The 24,356-nt window shown below is 46.8% G+C and overlaps 2 protein-coding genes across 3 annotated transcripts; one reads left to right on the plus strand and one right to left on the minus strand.

The window, feature by feature from the left end:
- The first annotated feature begins 1,456 nt into the window (after positions 1–1,456).
- Positions 1,457–8,694, plus strand: LOC139053224 (osteoclast-stimulating factor 1-like). Of its 2 annotated transcripts, none has more exons than XM_070530313.1 (3): positions 1,457–1,643; positions 1,707–1,785; positions 5,711–6,469. In XM_070530313.1, exons 1-3 carry the CDS (start codon positions 1,467–1,469, stop codon positions 5,725–5,727), a joined length of 273 nt encoding a protein of 90 aa, XP_070386414.1. In that variant the 5' UTR covers positions 1,457–1,466; the 3' UTR covers positions 5,728–6,469. The 2 variants fall into 2 exon arrangements, 1 of the variants encoding a protein (XP_070386414.1); XR_011510321.1 differs by lacking the exon at positions 5,711–6,469 and adding an exon at positions 8,599–8,694 and having other exon boundaries at positions 1,458–1,643.
- LOC139053222 (INO80 complex subunit B-like) lies at positions 8,682–23,023 on the minus strand. Its single transcript, XM_070530312.1, has 2 exons — positions 21,890–23,023; positions 8,682–9,127 (listed from the first exon to the last, which is right to left on the minus strand). Exons 1-2 carry the CDS (start codon positions 22,316–22,318, stop codon positions 8,717–8,719), a joined length of 840 nt encoding a protein of 279 aa, XP_070386413.1. The 5' UTR covers positions 22,319–23,023; the 3' UTR covers positions 8,682–8,716.
- Between the last annotated feature and the right edge of the window lie 1,333 nt (positions 23,024–24,356).

Consider the following 24,356-nt stretch of genomic DNA (forward strand, 5'->3'; position numbering starts at 1 on the left):
AGCAGCAAGCTTCCAGCAATGACTTGCTGTGCAATGCCTCACTGGCAGGGAGCTTTTGTATCGACCATGCAAATCTGGACCAGCGTCGCTGGCTGCTATTTGCTCAGTGCCGAGCTAGCGCCAAGGCTTGCATGCGTGCACACGCATGTAGTCTACTCTGAACAACCATCAGTTGCACTTTGCTTCTCAAACAGGCAAGATTTGGGTGTCGAATGAGCTCCTGAACACTCTTTTTCAATTAGGTGAATGCAGTTTAAATCATGCGCCAGCGCCCAATGCACTTTACCGCTACTACTTGCGACACAACACGCATCAGGCATAGAGGTGCAGTCATTCTACGCAAAAAAGGTTATGATACACTACCTTGGTCCCTCCTCCCAGAAAACTTTGCAGTTGGTATTATTCCTATATTGACTGTCCTGTGTGAAAGACCTGGGAATGCTGAATTAAAGAGATACTAAAGGAGCATAAGTCAAGATAAATTGATAGGTTATTCGTCTAGCAGCCTATTATCATTTTCTGTGTGCCAGTATGCACTTTGTTGTGTGCAATATTGCTGCAGAATGTGCTGCTAGTTGAACTGCCTGTGCCAAAACGGAATAGTTGGCATAATCTCCACCTGGCCCACCTCTATGCAGCTCTCTGTGAATAAGCCAGTGTCGGCGTCACTTCAGAGGTACCATAGTCCACAACAGTTGGAGCTACTCTGATTTTCCATTTTTGTTATTTTCTTCACTACACGAACTCCGTTCTCATTATGAATGCAAAATGTCTCTTTAAAGGGGCCCCGAAACACTTCTCTAACTAATCAAAAATGGCCTCGTTATTAAAAGACATTATCTTGTGAATCACATGCTGCAAATATTTTTCGAAACAGGATTATCGCACCAATACCTGGCTTTTTTTTTTAGTCTCAACGAGTTCGCTGGAGCCTACACAGTGGAGATGTAAAGAGAGCTAAGCCCATCTAAATGTTGTGGGTGCGGCGGCGAAAGGCTTTGTTGCGGTCGCGGTAGACTATGCTATGCAGTACGCCGCTGCTATGTCTTAGGAGGCCATGCGCAGCAAATGTAGCTATGCACAATTGGTGGCTGTAGATGAGCAATGCAAAAATGGAATGATTTTTCTGTCTAAAATTTTAGAGATTGCAGGCATATATATGTTTCATTTATTTACCTCAAGATTAACGATTATTTATGGCTGAGAATGCTCTCGTGATCACAGTATTGGCTAATTGCATTGGCGGGTCCAGCTGCTTGCGATGCTGCTGCAAGACGATATTGCAGAAGACAACATTGCGGAATCTCGTCAAAAACTCGCCGTTCTTTGACAAGATTTCCGCTGCATGCAGTGCAGCAGGGAATATATTTGGCCCACATGTCCACAGCAGCCTATACAACAAATCAGCAATGTTTTCTTACTATGTTCAAAAAGCGTTTTATCCAGGTATTTTATGTGTTAACTAAATGCCTCTCTACAAACAGGTTGACATAACCAAGATGGATGTATTGGGCAATAGCAGCCTGCACCTGGCAGCACAGGCAGGTGCCATATCTGCTATTTGGTCACTTATTGAAAAATATGCCCTAGACGTCAACAGCATCAACTCATGGGGACAGACTCCACTCCATCTGTCTGCTAAGGCAGGTTTATGCTAGAAAAATGTCTTTTACACCAGCCGGCCAATTTGTGCAAATTTTTTTCAGGTGGGCCAACATGACGTGGTTAAACTGCTGATTGGCCTAGGTGCTATATGCAATGCCAGAGATAACAAGGGCCGCACAGGTAAGCATATATGCTGCCAGTACTTTAGTTTCTGCGTGAAGCTGTATGTAGTTTGCCACTGCAAAGGCACATAGGAAAGAAGTTTTAAATTCTGTATGTTAGTTCTGCTTTGTCTAAGCATTGTACTGCTTGTTTTCTAAACCTGGACAGTTCTTTTTGAGCCACTAGGCTTTGATGCACCATTAAGATGGTGAAGACAAGTAACAGCTTTTTGATTCTATCAAGTGGCTGCAGTGATGTCATGTTTAAAGTTTAAAATGTGATCACAGGTTTGTTAAGTAATGTTCGTTATCCCCTTGAGATGCCATGTGCACAGTTGTGCATGCCAAGATAGGGCATCAACTTCAAAAGCAGTGATGAAAGTCATTTTTAAGATGTGTCGTATAACATTTTGGGACAGTTCTGATTGAACTTGTGCTACAAAAGTGAATATGTGTGTGTTTTAGTGAAGGAGTTAGAAGGTCCGGGAGTTTGCTTATGGTGCCAATATAGACAACCACACCTCGGCGAGGAGGTGCTGCAGCACAGTCGCAAATGCTACCCGTATCTGTCGTTCAGATGCACAAACATGCACTTAGGTCATTTCTTAAATATTTTGCAGCTTTTTTAGGGGCCTATGAAAAAGAAACACATAAAAAATAACATGGTATAAACAACTTATTAGAGTATTTCTTAGAATGCTGTGCACCTTTCCCAATGCAACTTATGCCTTAAAGGGCCCCTCACCAGGCCCCATAGCAAATTTTGGTTATATGCTGGAAGTTGTCACGTGTCCTCTATGGAGCCTTCTGCCTCAAAAATTTTTGAAATCGGCTCATTAATAGCCAAGATAAAAATATTTCAGTGCCGCGAACCCATGATTTCAGAAGGCGAGCTCCACTGCATAGCGAGACACTCTCTCCACTCGCCCTGTTTAGCCTCCACAAGCGAAATTTCTTTGCTGCGTTTTCCCATGCCGGACCTCGAGGATCGCGTGACGTATAAGTCGCAGGCCCCGCCTTCAATTTCTTCCTTTTTTTTTTCTTTGCTTTTTTGTGATGTGGCACACTTCTGCTGACGCCGTCACGCATGAGCTGTTGTTATTGTCTTGTTTTGTACAGCGCAGGATTTTGCGCGCTGTGCACAAGGACACATGACTAGCGGTATAATTCAGTGCTACACGAATACTGAGGCAGAACAAGCGGATCGCAGAGCATGATCACGCGCTGGAGCACGGTAGAAAATGGCATAGTTTCAGTACCTGCGCACGGGACTGCATGACCATGGGAACAAGCAGACGAAGTGCAAGTAAAACAAAAAACATGCAGACATTCTGCTTGTGCGTTTTATTATTTATCTCAACTTCAATTCGTCAATTCAAGCAACAGATCACACTTATTTAAGGCAGAAAGCTGGGCTAGTTGGTGGTTATTCGTATAAGGGGACATCGCACTAGCGCGTCAAAAAGGACACAGACAGGAACATGTGTGTCTTTTTTCGTGTTCCTGTCCATGTCCTTTTTTACATGCTAGTGCGATGTCCCCTTATATGATCACACATATAACAGATGTTGCCTTGAATAATTCTCAAAGTCACGTGTCGCCACGAGTGGCGTCACACTGCGGACACGAGAACGTAGGTGCAGGGACATAAGTAGGTCACCATGCAGATTGCAGTGTGGTTACGAGGGAAAGGGAAAACGGCATTCGGATTGAAATTTGACTTTTCCGCAGCATGTAGCGATGTAATTGTTTGCAAACACGATCGTTAGCACGCATTGTATGCTCTGCGATTGTCAGCTCAAAATGGCCAGACCTGGTGAGGGGCCCTTTAAAGGCCAACTGCAACAAAATTTTACTTGGGCTAAATTGACTAAGTGCCTAGCGTACACTCTCAAAGTAATCTTGGCAAAGCTGCAGGGCTGGTAATTGCCTCATTTTGTTATTAGCAGTTATTAAATAGCACCTATGCAGACAATGCGTGCACCTGGCGGTAAAGCGGTTTGCGGATATGCCGAATATTGAACCGCACGTAGCTGCCGATCTCGCAGTTGCACCACGTTGCACGTACCTAGGCAGGCAGGCACATTGCTCTCATTATTTGTAAGTTGACGGGCGTCTCTCTTGGCGTGCATTCTCCCTGTTGCGAAAATGCCGATGCGTTGCATGGCCATCAGATGCTTGAATATGTACTCACACACGAGCAATGGCTGTGCAGTACGTAATACAGAGTAGAGGAAGGCCGAACACATCTTTCCTGTCCCAGCTTTCAGAGCGAAAGCGTGCACTGCGGCGCAGCAGGCAAGTGCGATGCAGACCAGCCAACACACACAAAGCATGTAAACTGCAGTTGACGAAGCTTCACAAGCCACATTTCAACCGCACAGTCACCCATCGAGATTTGCTTGGCAAATGCTTTCTTGAGGTGACTATAAGTACTATATACCGCGATGGCACACGCAAACCAAAGATAAGTGGTATTTACTGGTGATATTCTCAAACGATCTTTTCAGTGCATATATTCAAGATATTTCGTGCGTCTCTGCATCGGACGCATCGAAGTAAACGAACGAAATTCTTTCTGCCACGGCACCAGAAACAAGCAGGAACTGCATGCTGCATTTGTCACAAAGAAGAACGTCACATGGCGGCCATAGTGTAGATGTGGCAGCAAGCCATGCAGGATTGCTATACCACCAGAGCAAAATAGGCTAAGTTTTATCACGGCCGCAGTCCGGCCTGGCTGGTCGTGAGTTTACGCAAACTTAGCAACGAGCCGAGCCCCTCTAGGCCGGCCGTGCCACGCCTCAGCTACTTATCCTTTGTACAGATGGCAGTAATCCGGTTTTTTCATTTTCCTGTGCTGCCCTCTACTGCACGCCGCTGCAAACGTTTTGGAAGGGTGCCAGGGCATTCACCGGTTGGTTTGTGTACCAGCACTCATGTTGAGTGCACATTGGTTCTACGTTTCATGGATCTCGAATAATTATTAATGGCTTCTTCGGGGCAGCATTTCGTCCCTGGAAGCCATGTAACGCTTGCCAACTATTGAGTGAGCAGACCTGAGTGCACTGTTGCGCAAACAGTGCAGCCGATAAAGGTGCGCTGAGTTCCGTCTGCAGACACAGCTGCCTTGTAGTTTGTTGTCAGTAATTTCTGCACTTAGAGCTTTCTTTTTACACATCATTCAGACATTTCACATATTCAAAAAGTCTTCACGCACAGCCTTCCACATGGAATTTATCAAAGTGGTGCACTTGTTTAGGTAAACATCGACAAATACAGCCGCATATAGTTGTTAGCGTCAAATATTGCAGAAAAGATGCATCGTTCATGTGAAATAATGTCAAAACATAGCAAAGCATACAAATCTGCATATATCTGCAATGCTGTTCCACCCTGAGACGAGTCAATATGAACGGCCGAACCACTTAAACAATGGTAACTATGATCCAGATACGTACTTTACGGGCTGTTAATTTATTACTGATTCTGCTTTTCTTTAACTCCATCATACTTGCAGTTAGCGCATGCCATAAAGCAACTGTGCTCAGTATACGCGCTCATTTATAGGCTGTGTTCTCTCGCAAAAACGTGGATGACAGCACTGACACTGCTGGTATAACTGAGTGAGACGGTTGTTTATGCTGCTGTATACCGAATTCATCGTCTCTTGTTTCCCGTTTGATGCAGAAGTAAACAGTGAATCTATGGAATTAAGAAATGTCTCAGCATAACAACACGCACAGACTCACCCATCTACGTAGGGAATTTGACCAGCAGCAGGGATTGGTGACGTACATACGTATGTTGGCACAGCACTATGTCGCAGCTTGACGCTTATTGTGTTCGTGCCGTGCGAGGTGAAGTGTAGTTGATTTCAAATCGCTAAGGCCAGAACCAAATTATAAAAGCAGTTTCCTTCATCCTAATTGCTTACATTTCAGTTCAGGACTGCCTGTAACGGGTGCACGAACTTCACTGCGCCAGGCTTAACCTTCGCTGGACAGTATCAACATTGGCTCAAACTTCACATGCGCAGCTTGAGAGGGTTGAAGCTTGTGCATTTCAACTGGGTAGGCATTTCTGACTCATTTTGAGCACGATTAATTATATATACAAACGAAGACGCTGTCGCTATGGTGTTGTCGGTTCGAAGGCCAATCGTGCGGGGTTCGGTCGAACAATGGTCGGCATGCTGATTTTGTCTGTGCCGTCGACAAGCAAGCCTGTCGCGGTACGACAACTCGTGCTCGTCAGTTAATTTGTATATGGTTGCTTTGTCAGCCTGTTATGATGGCTTCAGTCACGCACTGTGCTGAATAGTCGGTCAGTCGTTGGCGTGAGTGTCTTGTGTGGTCTCGTATCGACCCAGTGCTACCGCGCCTTAAACAAGTACGTGAAGGCAGGCACACCCGCACGCTGAGGTAGTGGGCACGGACACCCCATTTGGCGATAGCTGTGTCTGAAGGGGCACAGTTCTGACTGGTGTTGTATAAGTCACGGGTCACTTTTTTTGTCACGACAATAGCACTGCTCGAGGAGGGCACATGTAACCGACAAATGGAGGCCTCAGGAGAGCACCCAAGGGGTAGAGGGAGGATCAAAGCTGGAAGCAGGGCAGCCCGTGGGTTGGGGCCACAGAGGCCGAAGTGTGCCAGGGGGTGTTCACATAAAAAATTGGCATTACCCGCAGCAGCGCGGCAATCAGTTGTTGCCGCAGCGCTAGCAGACAAGTGCGCAGTGAGCGAACACTCGTTTGTCGTAACACACTCACTTCAGTGAACCTGAACAGCACCCTGTTCCAGCTGCTCTAGAATGCGATAGGACACATTCTATTCCTGCAAAACAGTTCGGGAATTCACTCTGACGAGGGCTGACGTGACTTGGCCCAGTTTGAAGTGTGGGCGGCCATTTTCGTCGGTGGGCTCACCAGCCGTCCGGCTCATGATGTCAGTCCAGAGTGCCTGCCCATTGGAGGATGCTCATGTGCATCCGCCTCAGAGGAGTAAAAGCTCCTTTTTTCTAAAGTTGTACCTGACTATAGACTGTAGAGCATCCAATTTTTGCCAATGTAGTGCAACTGTGCCATGCATAGATTGCATCCGTGTTAAGCAAGACTATACCACACCTTTAGCTTGGCCACCACAATACAGTCTTGGAGCAGAGGCAGAACACATCGAGGCCCTTGAATGTAGACTACCAGATAGAGAAAACCAGCTGGACTCGGTAAACACTTCGCGTTACACCAGAACAGAATACAAGCAAGGAGACAGCACGGGCTGGTTCTCCACTGTACGTCACTTCCGTCAGGCGATAATGGCAGCTTTCCCTTTTTTTTTTCAGTTTCAGTATGAATTGTGACGAATTGACCTGTATTTAAAATGCAAGATTTTTCACAGAGGCTATTGTCTGTCTAAATGACCTGAAACTGGGCTTCTTACGTGGTCGAAAATTTCATTGCAATTGGCCTTTAAAATGAATATTCAAGCATGCATTTGAGGAAATTACCAATTCCACTTTGAAAAATAGTCTAACTCGAAATGATGACAAAAAATATGCTCTTGGTCTCATTCGCCTAAGGTGTACTAGCTTAGTAATTGAACTTTGAAAGTGATATGAGTAAGTCACAACAATTAAAGAATATGCTACTGGTCCCATTTGCCTAAGGTGTGCCACTTTCCACTTTCTAAAGGGCCCCTCGCCAGGTTTGGGCACTGCAAACAAACAAGCGCGACTAGTAGATCACGCGGTGGTGATAGTGTCTGCAAAGTATGAAACAACTGTATGGCCTTACTCTTGAGGGAGCTGCACGTCAAGCAAGAGAGTCAACGTAACATGCACAGATGCCTCCATGCAAGCCACACTGCTTGGAATGTCACCGACCGTAGCACATGCATTTGGTTAATCATGCAATGCAAGAAGCGAACTGCATTGCCCAGCAATAAAAAAAAAAGGAGGTAGGTCTTGTCGCATGAACCCCTTAGCTCCAGTATGGGAGAAGGCAGGGAAAAAAAATTTTTTTGCAGACACTAGTCGAGGCAAAAGGAGAGCATCTCTGTTAACAGTGACACTTGTCTCCTGGCAGCATGTTAACAGGAAGTTCAATTTCTTCTAGCTCCAGCAATAATGAATAGATTTGAAAAATTATTTCGGTGAAACGTTGCCTAGATGCCACTTCACAACTTCTAATGAATAACCAAAATTTGCAATGGGGCTTGGTGGAAGGGTCTTTTAAATCAAATTGCTTTCTTCGGCTCTTTCGCCAGTTTTTGCGGTTGAACTTTCACTGCTGATACAAAGACCACATGCTCTCATCTAGCCAGGTTGCGGGGCATGTATCAGATTAAAATAGGCAATGGGAGACAATGCGAAGGTAGAACTTGGCTCTGTCGGAGACATGCCTCTGCAACGTCGTCTAAAGTTGTGCGTGTAAGCAAATTGCCGGGCCAGATGGTACATGGCACTTGTGTCGAGCTTTAGGGCACTTGAAGGGTTAGATGCTGTGGTAGAGCACTCGGGAAGGCTGCCCTGTCCCCTTGTGGTGGCTGCAGGAGAATGCCCCAGTACTGCTATAGATGTACTGGTTAATGGAACAGACACTACATAAATGTCCTTAGTGCAACTAATATATATCTTCAATGAAGCAAACAGCTTTCCAGAAGTGTTTGTCTATTCACTTGCATTGGTTCATTGTCCATGATTTCTCGCAATTATTTTTTTGTTTGGTTTCTTTTATGCAAAACACTCCGTAAATGTAATGAATATGAATACTGTCTCTGGAACTTGCTTACTTTTGCAAATTAACAGTATTGTTCACCCTTCTCTACAACAGCATATGACCTGGCAAAGGATAATGGCCACAACAGCTGCTCTCAACTCTTGCAGCCTCATAATATAAAGACACAATAAAAATGCTTGTTTTGGACAACGTGTTTATCCTTGAGGACAACTCACACGCACATCTGTAGCATGTTTGCCTTATAGCATTCCAGGCTGCAGAGGGACACTCCTGTTTTGGAGCAGGAGTACTTTTTTGGATTCGGGCAGCCCTTGATGCCGCACAAAGCCTTCTGTGGGTACTCGCGGGGAGCCGCAGCAGGTGCTAGAGGGAATGGAAGGCCAGCTGGAAACATTAGCAACGTGCCAGCCTCACTGCTCCGCAGCAGCGATACCTTGGGTGTGTCTGCCTTCTTAGCTGGCTTCTTGCTGGCCCGAAGCCGAGATTCTGACTTCTTGAGCAGCCGCTCAATGGTCTGCTTCTTGTCTTTTTCCTTTTTTTCTTCGGCCTGCTGCTTGCGCTTCTTGGCACGCTGCATTCTACGCTGGATCATCTCTTCAGTCATCTCCTTGATGGGCTCCACCTGTAATGCATGTTTGCATGTCTGCAGCAAACCATATCCTTCTAAACATAGTCCAACATGCAATTCATCAACCTTTTTGTTTACCTTGGGGCTGTTTTATCAGCATTTCTAAATCGCAGCGTTCTTTACTCAGTGAAATACACCCTTTGTCAAAAGTGTACAAGGTATGTTGCCTGTGACTGTCAGGCTAACTGTGGGCTGTTATGAACGAAGTTGCTGGGGAATGCAAGTTCCAGTGCTCCTAGGAAAAAAGAACCCTCGTACTCGAAATACAAAGACTGGAGTGTCGGGGGGGTTCCAAAGGAATCGCACTACACAGCTGAACGGCGTACATAGTGAGGGCAGCAAAGTAACCCGTATACTTTTATTAAAGGATGTACTACAGAACAAGCACAGACCTTGTGTGTTCCACTCAGTGCAAAAAGTCCGAAGCATTCTGCTTAAGGGAAAGATTGCCATTTTTATCCCGACTTGAAATTGGTCTGCTGCTTGAAGTTGCTACTTGCCTGCACCAAGGGCATGACATCAAGAAGCATTTATGCCAAGATATAAGAGGAAGCATTAATTCGGGGACTCCTATCTCAACACATGCGATAGGAGAAACCATTTTTCTCTGCAGTCGCTGCACTGAATTTGATGAGGTCTATTACATTTAGCAGGAAAAGTTAAAACCTAGTGAGTGTAGAAAGCGGATTTTTGGTTTAGCTTGTCTATCCTTAGTAAAAAATTTTAATATCAAAAATTTTCTCAGACAAACTATTAGTAAAGTTTTCAACTCTGACTTGGCAATGAAAAATTCTACTGAAATCTGCCAACTGCACTTAACATACCATATTTATTCGTATCTAGGCCGATAGTCTTTTTTTTTTTTTTCAAGAACTCTAGGGTCGGCTCAGATTCGAGGATTTTAAAGAACGCGCCAGTTTTTTATTGAAATTGCTAAATATGCTGCATAGCTAGCGCCATCTAGAAAAGTCAATATCGCAGCCGCTACTAGCCGTACCAGTAGCCAACCGTACACAAGCGAGGTCGCCATTTTGACTGCGTTATGTCAACGCCTCCTCTAACTATATTATAGGAGGCGTTGGTAATGTCGGCCGTATCGGTGTGCGGCGTGGGGTTATCGCGATGGCACCAAGCAGGAGAGCCACTACAGTGCCACTTTCGAGCGAAAAATTGTGATAGCCGCAGAGGCATCGCCGAACCTTCAAGCCGGGCGGGACTTCAGCGTCGACGAGAAAAATGTCCGTTGTTGGAGGGGACAATGACAGCAGCTTCTTGCGTGCGCCGCAACGAGGATAGCATTTAGCGGACCAAAGAAAGGCCGTCACCATGAAGTGGAGACAGTTTTGGCCGACTTTGTTCGGACGCAGAGGGCAGCTGCCCTTCCAGTGACAACAGACGTGCTCCAAGCGAAAGCTAGGGAACTTTCGAGGGAACGAGGCCTAACGCCAAAGGATTTCAAAGCCAGCCGGGGCTGGCTTCAGAAATTCATGAAGCGCTTCGGCTTCAGCCTCCGACGTTGCACTTGAATCACCCAGAAGCTGCCGAGCTATTTCGAAGAAAAGCTGATAGCTTTTCAGCGCTACGTGCTGCGAAAGAGAGAAGCGGCAGGCTACAACCTTGGGCAAATCGGCAACGCCAACCAGACGGCTGTGTATTTTGATATTCGCAACTTTCACGTACGGTGGCGCCGTCGTGCGGCGGCGGCCGGAAACTATCGAAAGATTATCCTCGCCGCTGGCTGCCGCCCGTTCGCGTAGCGTATTGGTGTTGTCTACGCTGTTCCTTCACTTTTGGTTGATGTTTTAACGCGTTCAAAGCTCCAGTGGGATCCTGAAGGACACTTAACATGCTCAGAATGAGTAAACATAGAAGTAACCGTATTTGCTGCGTGCCGCAATGGGTGCCGAGCGGTAGTTGTGTGGTAGGTGGTGTGAGCCCTCACTCATTCCCACCGGCTGCGTCCATGAGAAAAAAATTGATTATTAAGCTGCGGATAGGCAAAGCTTTCAAGGAAGCGATGAAGGTTTGCAATGCGCACTTCATGCCGGATGACTTTTTTTGGAATATGACAGATGAGCGACAATTCCGAGCACTTGAAATCGCGAATAGACGCACCTCCATAAAGAGCACAGCACTATATTACATGCAGGGAAAGAAATAATGCGCAATCTTAACTTAAATATGTTGTAGAATGATTCATGCTTGCGTTGTTGCCACTCATGTCTTTGCGGCTACGTTGGAGCTCAAACATTCTCCGTGAAGCCTTGTACCTGCTTTAAAATTTCTGGTTCTCGTTCATGCATTCGTGCTCTGCAACGCCGGCTTGACATTCCACCATTTTCGAACAGAGAGATTAGTTCCTCATTTGTACATCGAAGCAGAGTGACGCAGGCGTAGAGGGACCTGGAATTCGTACCTCGTCTGCCACTTCGATGCTTGGCTGCAACGTGTGCACAGGCGCGCATGACTGCACTCGTAAGCTTACAAATCGTAGTCCAACAAACGTTAAACTACTGTGCAGTGTTCGCGTAGCGAACCCTCAGCTGATCTGCGTGTATATTATTTTATAAAGATAACTGGAAGGATGAAGCGAGCATTGCCACGGACCGGTAAATATCAGCTGTGTAGCGCTCGATCTGTCTATAGGCAAGACGCGGTAGGACTCGCGCAGGCTGTAAAACTACCGCAAGACTAGCTTGCACAGCACGCATAAAGCGCAACAACTAAATTACAAGGGTGAATGTTTATCGTATTAGCTCGCAAAAGCTGTCAGATATGGTTTTCGTTTACTTCTCGTGTTCAACATCCAGCTTTGCGAACACAGGCAGGGATAACTAGACAAGAAATTTTCGCACACAAAACGCTGCTTTTCACGCCGTCGATGTAAAGGACTTCGGTCGCGCAACACCAGAAAGATTTGTTTTCTTGACACGGCGGCTTATTCAAGCGGTCTAAGTAACAACTTGCAGAGAGCATCACACCGTATAAAAGCTCATGGTACCCGTTCAAAGAGGTCAAATTAATAGAATAGCAAATAGAAAGCACGGTCACTTCTCTTAATAACACCGTCGCGGTAAAACTGAAACCACAGCTCGTGTGGTTTGCTTCGAAGCCGCGTAGTTTGTATGCAAAGGCCTTCAACAGTCACGGACGTTGACGTGCACGCTTTTATGCCGCAGCACACAAAATGACCAGCGTTTAGGACTTCCTCGCCTTCAAGCAGGCTTCGAATCCTGTGTTCTGCTCGCCCAATGTGAGCCGTTACGCAGGCTAACGACAGCGGGCGTGTAAATTGAAGAGACATTTCAACATTATGACGCGAAACAACATGTCACTGAACAAGACGACCGCAGCACTGCACCGACTGCTCTAGTTCTTCATCTCTCGGACAGCCATGTTGGATTTAAGGTGGCGCCCCCTATAGGCCGTGAAAGTTGCGAATAGTGCACTGTTTGAAGGTGACAGTGACAAGTCTAGCAGTGACGACGACGTTGAATGAGCCCTGTACGTTCAGATTCAATAAATGCTGTTTGCATTTTGTGAACGCTGTCCTCGGTTTTTTTGTTCAGCCTACATTCGAGGTAATATATCTTCTTTTTTTTCTTTTTTTGGCTTCGGATTTTAGGCGGTCGGCCTAGATTCGAGTAAATACGATACATAAAGCAGACAAAAACGATGTATTATATATAGCTCTCAAATACACCACTATATGCGAGTACAACTTTTGCACACTTTTCAGATATGTACAGCTTCGAAACTAATAAAACGAGCTGATAGCTTGTGCTCTTTCTGCCTACTACTTTTTTTTTTCCTGTGTTCGTCCTTTTGTACATGCAACTCTTCCTAACATAGCCATACACTAACTCGCCGAGCAAGAAGTTCTAAACATTTGCAAAACTCTTGTAAACATTGTAACGGGAGTCCGGTGCCTTGAGCGGGTTCCAAGTGGTACACGACACACCCAAATCTCAGCTGTTGCAAAAACCAACTATTCCTCTGACCCATTACTCCATCCTTCTTCTTGCCCTTCTCTTCCTCTTCTTTCACTTGCAGCACTCTTCGTTACCGTTACATTTGCCACCCCCTCTCCCCTCGAGTTAGCACAGGAGTTCAGTACAGGTTTCACAAGGGACGTAAAGCTTCATCTCGTGAGTAGGAAGGGTGCGTTTGCGACGGTTGTCACCAAGTTCGGGAATCGCAACTAAATGAAATGTCATAGGACCCAGAACTTCCACAACACTGAAAAGGCCAGAAAACTTGGGAAAGAATTTTTTGCAGCACCGAGGTAAATGCAGTGCCTGTTAAACCATGACTAAATCGCCTGTATGGAAAGAGAGAGCAGAATGTTGCTGAGAAGCTGCATTGAACTGCGCTTGCCGGTACAGCATTGCTAGCAGAGCTAGGCGGCTAGCCTGGCGCAGGATATCACTAGAGTCCACTTTTGCAGGGCGTTCTTTCACAGACATGTCAAAGCCAAGGAGGTGTTCTTACGGTAATCTAGGTGTCCTCCCGTAGAGCAGCTGAAACGGCGTGACGCAAGTGACTCCCTGTTGACACGTGTTTGGAGTGAGAACCGCAACAGCGATGTCATCCCAATCGTCGTGTGTGGGACAGACGTAGGAAGAGATTGTCTTTTATGGTGCAATTGGGTCACTCGACCTGTCCATTTGTTTATGGATGCTGAGAGGACACTGCAGCATCTCGTATTCCACATTTGGACAAGGAAGTTTTGAAGGCACACAACATAAATGCCGTGCCATGGTCTTAAATTGGCATCTTTAGCGTGCCATTCCGGAATATTGTCGTGACGTCAAAAAGATGGATGGGCACTTTGCTGAGCTAAACTTCAGTAGGCGAAAGCCTTTCTACGACTGCCTCTGTTGCTGTTGTCTGAACTGCTCTGTTTGGTTTGAATGCACTGTGATGTCGATTCAATCATCTATTGGCTGATTCGACTGGTAGATGTAGCCGTTGCTCATTGAGAAATTTGGAATCTTGGGTTCCCGTAATGATTGGAGACACGTACAGCATACACTAAATGCAGTAACGTCTCTGTCAGGGAAATGTTCCTTCAGAAGTTCATAGCTCTGTTGTGGGGCCTTAGCCAAGTCGTTAGTAAACCATAGGCAATCACATACAGAGCACGTAGCACCAAACGTGTCCTGAACGAAATGCTTGTTAAAGTAGTTGGTCGCTACAGCAAACTGCAGTCTCGGAGACAGCACAGTTGTGTGACAGGGGCACTCTGGAACGGGTACCTCTCTTTCTAATGTACTAGATTGTGCTTCTGATGCCAACCATTGTTGTCAGTTGCGTTCTGCCTCTTTAGCCTTTGTCCCAGGAGACCGGCTGAGTCGCTTCAGTCGCATCCGTTCATTGGCTTTCAACCTTCTTGTGTTGGGAGACTCTGGGAGACGCTGTTCCTTTCCACTCGAATGTTGTCGCTGAGCCTGCCGCACCTGGCACTTTCGTTTGGCAGCGTGTGCACCCTTGGGTTGCTGGAGAAACGGGAGCGCGCTTCGGAGACATCCGACTGACTCGGCTAGCAAGGAGTCTGCCAACGCCGTTTCGGAGCGCGAGGGTGTTGCCATCTACTGGGCGCATGCGCAGTACACGCACCACTCTGATGATGTCACGAGCGCCTCCTAGTGGAGTGTGAAATGTTCTGCAAACAGATGCCGCCGTGGTCGCGAGCATGAGCCATTAAAGGCTTTTGCCTTAAAACAGGATGCGAGAAACAAACACTAGCTCTGTATTCAGAGACACAAGAGCCAACGCACCAACTTCGTCTTTCAAAAAGAGCGTGGTTGCTGCTCGTGTCCCTCAATTTTTCTTCTATTCTCTTGCTAGCCTTTAGTCGTCACATTAACCTCTCTTCCTAGAAAGCGTCGTCCCGTTGCTTTATCATCACGGCAGCAAGACTGCGACATGCTTGCGGTGCAGTGAATTCACTCGGACAAATAGGGCTTCATCCGGATCACATGCACAACCTCTGATAATAGATGTCGACGCCTTGAGCAATGCAGACTATCGGGAGCAACCTCATAGTTGACATCAGTGAGCCGCTAAAGAGCTTTATATGGCCCGAAGTAGCGCCTTAATAGTTTCTCCGAAAGGCCGCGACGGCGAATGGGAGTCCAAACCCAAACTCTCCCTCCGGGCCCGTAGGAGACTGGTCGGTGACGAAGATTATAGTGTCTCGACTCGTAATCCTGCTGTCTATGAATACGTATGCAAGCAAGTTGTCAGGCTTCTTCAGCATCCATTTCGATGCCATCACATTCATGTGGCAGCAGTGCATCTAGCATAGATGTGACTTCGCGAACATGTAGGAGACAGAACAGTGTCATTTGTGTTGTCTCTTGCTGAGCCGTGTTGTATGTGAAGGTGATGTATGGCAAGATTTCATCCCAGTTCTTGTGCTCCACACCTACATACATGGAGAGCATATCCGCAAGCACCTTATTCAGGCATTCTGTCAGTATGTTAATTTGCAGATGGTACGCCGTTGTTCGTCGGTGAGCTGTTCCACTAAGTCTTAATACTGTGTCCAATAGCTCGGCCGTGAATGTAGTTCCTCTGTCAGTTAATATTACTGCTGAAGCACCATCCCTATATACAACATTCTCTAAAAAATCGGGCTGCTTCACTTGTTATGTTCTGCTCCAGAGCCTTGGTTTCAGCGTAGCGAGTGAGGTAGTCTGTGGCTACAATAATCTATCTGTGACCTGCAGCAGAAGTTGGGAATGGGCCTAGAAGATCCATTCCTACTTGTGCAAATGGAGTTTCAGGTCCTTCAACAGGATGGAGGAAGCCTGCTGGTTTGATTGCTCGCACTTTTCGCTGCTGGCATTCAAGGCATGTCCGGACATATTGTTGAACAGTCGCCGTGAGTCTCGGCCAATAGTATTTTCATCTCTGCACAGTGTTCGTGTGTAGCCCAAATGACCGGATGTTGCATCATCATGGCATGCCTATATTATTTCACTCCTAAAAGGTCTTGGGACGATGAGTAAGTAGGTGTTTCCGTTCGGAGAGAAGTTCGCCTTATACAGGACGTCGTTACACGAGCAAAATGATGGTAGTCCTCTTGCAAAAAGCCTTGGGACAACCGAAGTCTGACCCTCCAAGAAACTTAATAATGGATTGCAATTCCGGTTGTTCAATTGCTTCTGCGCAATTGACAACTCCGACAAAGGCTGCATCATCAGATTCAAATGGGGCACAAGAAAGGCAATTGGCATCCCTATGCCGCTTTCCTGATTTATAGACAATAACCATGTCGAATTCTCGAAACTTAAGGCTCCAGCGTGCCAATCGTCCTGATGGATCTTTTAACTTCATCAGCTCTCTCGTTAACTTGTATGTGCCAGTACCAGCTCCTTAAATCCATTGACGAGAAATAATGTGTATGTCACAGTGTGTCGAGGGAATTGTCTATACGAGGTAGCAGGTAAACATCTTTCTTGGTGATCTGATTCAGCTTGCAGTAATCAACGCAGAAACGCAAGCTGCCGTCCTTTTATTTTTTACTAACACCACTGGCGATGCCCAAGTACTCTTCGACAGCTGAATAACATCATCTTCAAGCATTCTTTTTACCTGACTTTCTATGGCTTCGCATTCCCGTGGGGCCTCATGATACGGCTTCTGCCGTATGGGCCTGGCTGTATCATCAGTGATAATTCGATGTTTGGTTAATGGCATTTGACCAACTCTTGATGTCGACAAGAAGCAGTCCTGAAACTGATGTACAAGCTCCAGGAGGCCTTGTTTTTGCACAGGCAGCAAGCTTGGGCCAACATTGGTGGATAGATCTCAAGGCACCTTGAGATCTATCCCTGCTCTACAGTGAAGCAGTCTGTGACCTGAGTGAACTCTCTGACATACGCCACTGTCATACCTCTTGTAAGATGCCGGCACTTCTGGCTAAAGTTGTTATGAGAACTTCTGTGCGTCCACAGTTAATGTTGACAATGCCTCTTGCAATGGATATGCCATGGCTGAATAGCAATGCCAGAATTTGTTTGGCAACAGCGTAGGAGTTGCTCAGTACATCGCACGTCACCAACAGAAGGGTGCATGAGCGCGATGGGATGGTCACATCATCGGCGATGCGTAAAGGTCTACATCACTTCTCTGTACAGAATACAACTGAACCTAGGCCCATGCTAAACGTGACCGACCTGTCTGGAATGTTTACGATGCCATATTCATGCAGAAACTCCATTCCCAAGGTCAAGTCTTTGCAGCACTCCAGCAAAACAACAAAAGTAGCAACAAAGGTCGAGGCACTGATATTAATTCTAACGGTAACTTTTCCTGTGGGCGTCATCAACTGGCCTTTTGCATTTCTTATGTGGGGAACCATTCAGGAAGCCTTGACCTTCTTAAGGCAATCGTTGAGTTTTTGGCTTATTATAGAGAAGTCCACGCCAGTATCTACCAACGCTGTCACTGGGCGTCCGCCTATGTAAACTGCGAGGATGCTGCTAACGATTTCTACTGAGGTCGGTGACGTATCGTCCAGTCATACTGATGGCATTGGGGGCGTGGTAGCACCTCGACGGGCTGCAACCTTCCCCCCAGAGGTTGCTGCATTTAGTTTCCCCAACGAGGACTAGGGGGCCTGGCCCGGACTACATCAGCATAATTGCAACGGAGCAATGAAGTACTCGGTGCAGGTGACGGAGAGCGGGGTCAACGATATGGTGGATACACTGGTGTTGCGTCAGTTGTCACGGCGAGCGCGAGGGAAGGTGGTTGCCAAGATCTGGTATCCAAGGCCACGATACGAGCAAAAAGGGTAAATATGGCTGGCTTCCCCGCAATGGAAGCAAAGTGGACATCGGTCGACGCAGCGTCACAAGTCCGTCTTGCGAACAAGTGGTCGACTGATGGGCGGCCTTTGCGAACAAGTTGGAGTAGTTGGCAGAGGGTAGCAGGATGGCGTTTCCATAGGCACATTAAGCTGCGGGGTCGGCAACGATGGCAGGTGGAATGGGGGGGTCAACGACTCGTAGTAAGGACGAGGCAGGGATGACGAGCTATGCGGCGCTGGGGTTGGATGATGGACGGCCAACGCATAGTATATATAGACCACTGGTCTGGTAGCAATTCAGGCAAAGAAAACACTTGCCTGATTTCTTGCTGTACAACCTCTGCGACAGAAGCCACCACAGCTTCTTGCAGAGTCACCACAAGGTTGCGAAGCTCCTCCCAAATGACCTTGCGGACGAGCTCACGCAGGGAACACTCACTGCCGACAGTCAGTGCAGATGTGCTGATCGAGGTGTTGCTCAGTCAGTTGCACTGCTGGCACCGTTGTTGAAGTGCTCGCTCGATCATAGTAGCCTTTTTGATGCCTCGCATCAAATGTCAAATTTTCTTTGTTTCAGGCACCGCGGGGTCAGCTGGGCGAAAGAGGAGGGTCATGTCCTCCGCAAACATGGCAACGGTCTCATTCGGCTTTTGTATCCATGATTTGATGAGTTGCTGAGCCGAGTCGCGATGATCGTTGTTAACGAAGGTATCCGAAAGTTGCTGCCGAAATTAATTCCAGGAAGACAGTGCATTCCCGGTTCCCGTACCATGCACAAGCGCTTTCTGCCAGGGCGAAGTATGTGTGCGAGAGTTCCTGTTCCGAGGTCTCATGATTCGCCTTGGTGACTTTCTCATATTGTTCAAGGCAATCCTCGGCACCCTCAAAAACATCACCGTGGAAGGTCCCTGGAATCCAAGGGTGCTCAACAGTCACCTGTGAAACGCCTGCCATTGCCATTTCTTCAGGCGGACTCCTTGGCTGGGGGAGTTCTAAGGGCATTTACCTCAGGGCTAAGACCTCACTGTCGGCGACTGTAGTGGTGGACAGGAGTATCCATAGCCAGAACTGATTGTGGGTTCGGACTGGAAGGGCCGTTCCGCAGAGGAGTCCCGAGCATCAGGTGTTGAAGTCCAGCACCTCCATCAGTGTTGCGACGTCAAAAAAAACGGGACAAAACCTAGCTCTGTATTCAAAGACCACAAGAGCCGATGCATCAACTTCATCTTCTTTCAAAGGGAGCATGGTCACTGCTCGTGTCCCTCAATTCATTTTCTTCTGTTCCCTTGCTAGCCTTTAGTCATGACAATATGAGGCACTCATTAATAAATGTCTTGACATGAGCAGCTGCAGAATCAGGGATGGCTCGAGCTTCTACCTACTTAGTCAGGTAGTCCGTGGCCACAATGAGAAATTAGTTGCCATGCTTGCTGCAAGGAACCAGGCCCATGTGATCAATGCCCACAATACTCAATGGTTCATTAGGAAGGGCTATTGGTTGTAAGGGCATAGGTTGTGGGTTTGCGACGACCATACGAGCTTGACAAATGGTGCAGGATGCCACATACAGGTAGTCATCGGCGTGCATGCCAGATCACCACACCCTTAACGCATGCCAGTCTTCTGCTGGCCCAGGTGGCCAGCAGAGGGGGCATCATGATACATTAAAGGTATGGATAGTCACATGGCCACAGGCACCTGTATGTCGATAAAGGATGCCATCTCGGACTGTATAAGGTGACAAAAGTCTCGAGGCGGCGCTTAGGTGTACTGGTATCACCAGCGAGGCGCTGGACAATGTAGCAGATTTCAGTACCCTTTGATTATGCAGCTCGGAGATTGAGTACTGCAAATTAAATTTGTTCGCCATCGATGTTCTAATGGATGCAGCTTATAGAACTGCAATATCTGTTTCAAGAGCAGAATTAGATTTGTAAGCTTCATGCTTTTTCAAGCTTTCCCATTTTTAGTAATCTTTGTAGCAAATTACATCCTATATTGAAGTTCTGCTTCCAACAGTCACTAGACTTCCCTTTCAAATGCAACGAATCCTATTAAAATTGTTTTAGGGGTTACCTCAGAAAAGCATTTCCGAATTTTACATGTATATCAATAGACGGCATCGAAGTTGGGCCCCATACTAAAACTTCCTCTAAGGGTAGAACGAGAATTTCCATTACAGTATAGCTCACAGCAATGTTGTGCCACTTTATTTTAATTATACAGCACAAGTATGGTTTGCCCATTTCTCAGAATGAGCATCAGAAGTCCATGCTGTTTATTTCTCATCATACATTCTTGTGCCTTAAGGGTATTACATGCAAAGGGTATACCTTCCAGCTTTTACAATTTTATTGTGAAATGCCAGATTTTCTGCACTTGTTTACAGTTGTCATAACACCAATAACGTTCAACCTTTATCTGTGTCCTTGACTTCAAAAGTACAGCGATACAGTCACTGACTGATTTTCCAGAGCTGCTTGATTATACAGTACTCCCCACAGCATTGCCACTCCCTCAATAGAACCAATATATAAGACCAACAGAAATTTCAGCCACTGGTAACATAAAATATATGTTTGCCTGTGGCACAGGTGTTTTCACAGCGTTCCTACGGAAGAAAGCCTGGAAATGAGTTTTTGATACTCTGCATCTTGAGTAAAAAAAAACAAATTTTTCAAGAAAATTTTACTTTTTTGCACAAACTGCAATTTTTGGCAGGTCTGTATGAGATTGACAAAGGTTGATGTTCTGGTACGGGAACACTTGAAAAGTCAAGGACAAAGAGGAAGGATACAACATGAGCGCTAACTTTCTCAACAAATGGTTCATTCGAAACCAAGGCACATATGGCATTGCAAATGCCATGCACAGAAATATTACCTTTTTGTTTTTCATTCACATACATATAGTGTTGAGAAAGACACTATCACAGTGCACACTAATGTACAATCAAAAATAATTCTTTTCCTGATAGAGAAGGACGGGTGCTTACACAGTCAGTGCCCAAATTTCTGTTTGCTGTTGCTTCAGTTATTAATCTTTTAAGTCCGTCTTTGCGTATCGACATATATGCCTCACCTTCAAATAAACCATTTGAAAGTTATCGGTCGTGCTGTGTCCTCCCATTTTATCCCCATCTTGTTACTAAGTATGTAAAAGGCTGCCTGGCACTCATAATTGGGGACCACCCTGTCATGCAATTTAGTAATGTCATCAAATTTCTAAAATCTGCACAAATGCTACACAAGCTTCAAGTTCATTTTACTTTAACACTCCATAATGAATGACTTCAACAATAATTTTAATCTCTATGAACTTGCTTTTAACCGACAGCTTTCGCTTGGTGCAAAATAGCCTTAGGTGCTTTTGCGCCAAAAAATCAGACATAAGTCTGTAAAAGTTGTAGCTGTTCAATCTTGGCGTACTGCTATTCATTTTCTCTTATGTCCCACATGTTGCAAGGTATTATATGCGGAAAGAAGCACGAATTGTCTATGTCTTGTCTCACATACATGCATGGTGAACTTTATTAAACAGTAAGAAGCCCAAACTAGTCTTTCCAAAAATATGCTCTACAATGCAGGTATCGCACAAGACATGCACAAACCAACGCCACCTAGATTCCACCGTATTTGGGGCTCACCAGACTTGCCACCGCCTTAATGTAAACACTGCAGTCAATACTCCAACACAAAACACATGCTCTGGCACTGCTTAGCCGCGCCACCACTCCTCCTGAGGAACCCAACTCTTATTGATTCTAACGCCGGGTGGCCTATAAGATACAAGATCAGCGGTTGCTTGCTGCGTTCATCGAATCGGCACTGGCGCATGCAACAAGCAATACCCTGGACTGAGGGTCTATAATACACCTCTAAAACTCAAGTTCTCTCTCTCTCTTCAACGGCAACAAAACCTGGGAGATGGAGTACCTGAACGGGGCCGTCTTCGTCCTTGTCCTTCGACTTGCTCTCGAGCAGCGCCCGCTGCCGAGCTGTCATTAGCGTAGGGTCTTTCATCTTGCGGAGCTCGTCGTCTACCTCTTCGAGGCGACCAGACTCCAAGGCCTCGAGCCAGGCCTCTTCTTCGTCCTCGCTGTGACTACTCGGCTCGTCTGCCCTAGTCACGTTCTTCTCCAGCGCCTGCTGGCCGCCGATCTTAATTTTGAGCTTCAATGCAGGCTTGCTGCCGTCTCCACTCTGCGGGCTCGCGGGCGGCGATGGAGCTTCTTCCTCTTGATCCGTGCCACCGCGCTTGCGTTTGTGCTTCTTGTGCTTGTGCTTCTTGTGCCGCTTGTGCGATGGAAGCAGACCAAGCACGTCGACGTCTTCATCCTTGGTTTCTCTCTTCTTCGGCATCATTGCGGGCCTTTGTTGGAGCTGCTGAACTCGAAGCAGATGTTAGCGGTTGAGAGCGCTCATAGCCATTGAATTAGATACCTTTAGCATTTGTAGCGTTCCTTCTGTGGCTGTACTCTAATCATGCCCAAATAATATCCCTGCAGCTAACCATAGCTTACTGCATTCCTGGTTGGGCTCACGTGATACTAAACGTGACAGTCACAGTGGTTACGGCCACATTACGGCATGCAAAGCAATTGGCAAATCCTGACAGGCGGTTTCGATGATGCACACTTGGGGTCCTAGGTAAAGTGCCTCGATGTGCCCGTCGTCGTTTGGTGCCCAGAGCCACGCCCTGGCGAACCGCAGAACACCTACAGCTCGTACCTCTACGTGCGCCTGTTCGACTTTGCCTGCCTTGCGCCTGCCTCTGGGCAACAAAAAATGAGTCTCGAAGGCTAACTGCAGATGCTCTAGGCTTTTGCGGACTGCATGCACTTAAAGCCCGTCCATACGGCGGTGACGCGCGGATGGAAGGGTTTTACATGCACAGAAGAGCCGAAAACCCCTATCGAAAAAGGGTATGGCCACCTTGTCAAATAATGAAGAACCACTGTCACAGAAACCCTACACAACGCTTTCCCTACATAAAACACAGATCACCACGAACCAGCTACGAGCACATCGAAAATGGATTTCACCGCTCTTTCTGCGCACGCGCGAGGAGCAGTAGTTGCGAGAGAGAAATGTGAGGGGACAGCATTGAGAAGGCGCGATGCTGGCGCCGAGCAACGCCGTGGCGTGTTCGTCCTCGGCGTGATCGTCCTCTGGACCGCGCGTTGTTCAACGTTGTTCATGTGATTGTGCGTGCGTTCCTTGTGTGTTGGTTTGAGGTTCTGTGTTACTTGGCGGAAAGCCGTGAGTAGTGGCGGTGCGGCAGAGCGGCTTTGGCATCGGTGAGCTCTGGCAGTACAGAATCTGCGTTGTGTGACCCGTGCCCCCTTGGCAATTGAAATGTCGAAGTGGCCTAGCCCCTCGGCAGCGAAGTTCTGCGAACCGCGATGTGACGTCGCCGTGCCCGACTTTGCTTAACGGGCATCGAGGGATGTGCTGCTCGCTGCAAGTCATGTAAATGCAACTGCGTCGACCGCCCACTGTTCAGCGCTGAATGTGTGTTTGGTGTGCTCTGCTTGAAACGAGTGGTGCAGCCGTGCAGCGGGGCTGGTGGAGGAGCAGAGTGGCGCGTTCACAGACATGTGCTCCAGTTTTGGTCTCATTTGCGGCTGACGCGGGATTGTGGTGTGCTAGCTCCTTCCCTAGTATGAAGTTTACGACGCTAACACACAGCATGTTCACGCGCGCTATATGTCATTTGCATGACTCCCGAGTTTAAAGCGAGACATATCTCTGTGTTCTTTGCGTTTGTGTATTGTAAATTACTTTCTATTGTGGAAGTTCTGGGAGTCTTATTACGCAAGGAGTGCGAACGTAAACATAAACACATATGCGTGTGTGAAATTTTGAATTACCCATAATACCCTTTACGACTGATAAGTGGGCTACACGGCCTGTGTGAATCAGCTACCGTATGTTGCGACGCTCTTTCGTGTGGTAGAATGATGCATGGTGCGCGTTTATTTCTGTACTGTTGTAAAAAACATTTGTTTATTCACTCAATACAAATGTACGGCTTCTTTGCCGCAGTACATTTTAGTTACGCGGTGAAGCGTACTAAAAGTGGGAGGGGGCCGCTATCAGCCAGCATAGTATGTCCACTTAGGCGACCGGAGAGGCGGCGGGTGCGCGAGTGTATAATTAAAGAACTCTTATTATGTCCAGTGACAGTGGAGATCATTAACTGTATCACCAAAGTAGTGGGCCACTGCCAGAACAAAGGCATGTAGTATGCCCATCTCAATTCTTGTGCTTATGCCAGTCTTCCTTTTTACAGCAATAGCTGCTATGGACTAACTCCCTGGTTGTTCTGATGTCTACTGGTGTTGTCACTGGAATTCCCAAATTTCTTGCTAGAATATTGCACATAAAGTTCTCATTGTGC

Source organism: Dermacentor albipictus, unplaced genomic scaffold (assembly GCF_038994185.2).
Source record: "Dermacentor albipictus isolate Rhodes 1998 colony unplaced genomic scaffold, USDA_Dalb.pri_finalv2 scaffold_82, whole genome shotgun sequence".
In the NCBI taxonomy this organism is placed as follows: domain Eukaryota; kingdom Metazoa; phylum Arthropoda; class Arachnida; order Ixodida; family Ixodidae; genus Dermacentor; species Dermacentor albipictus.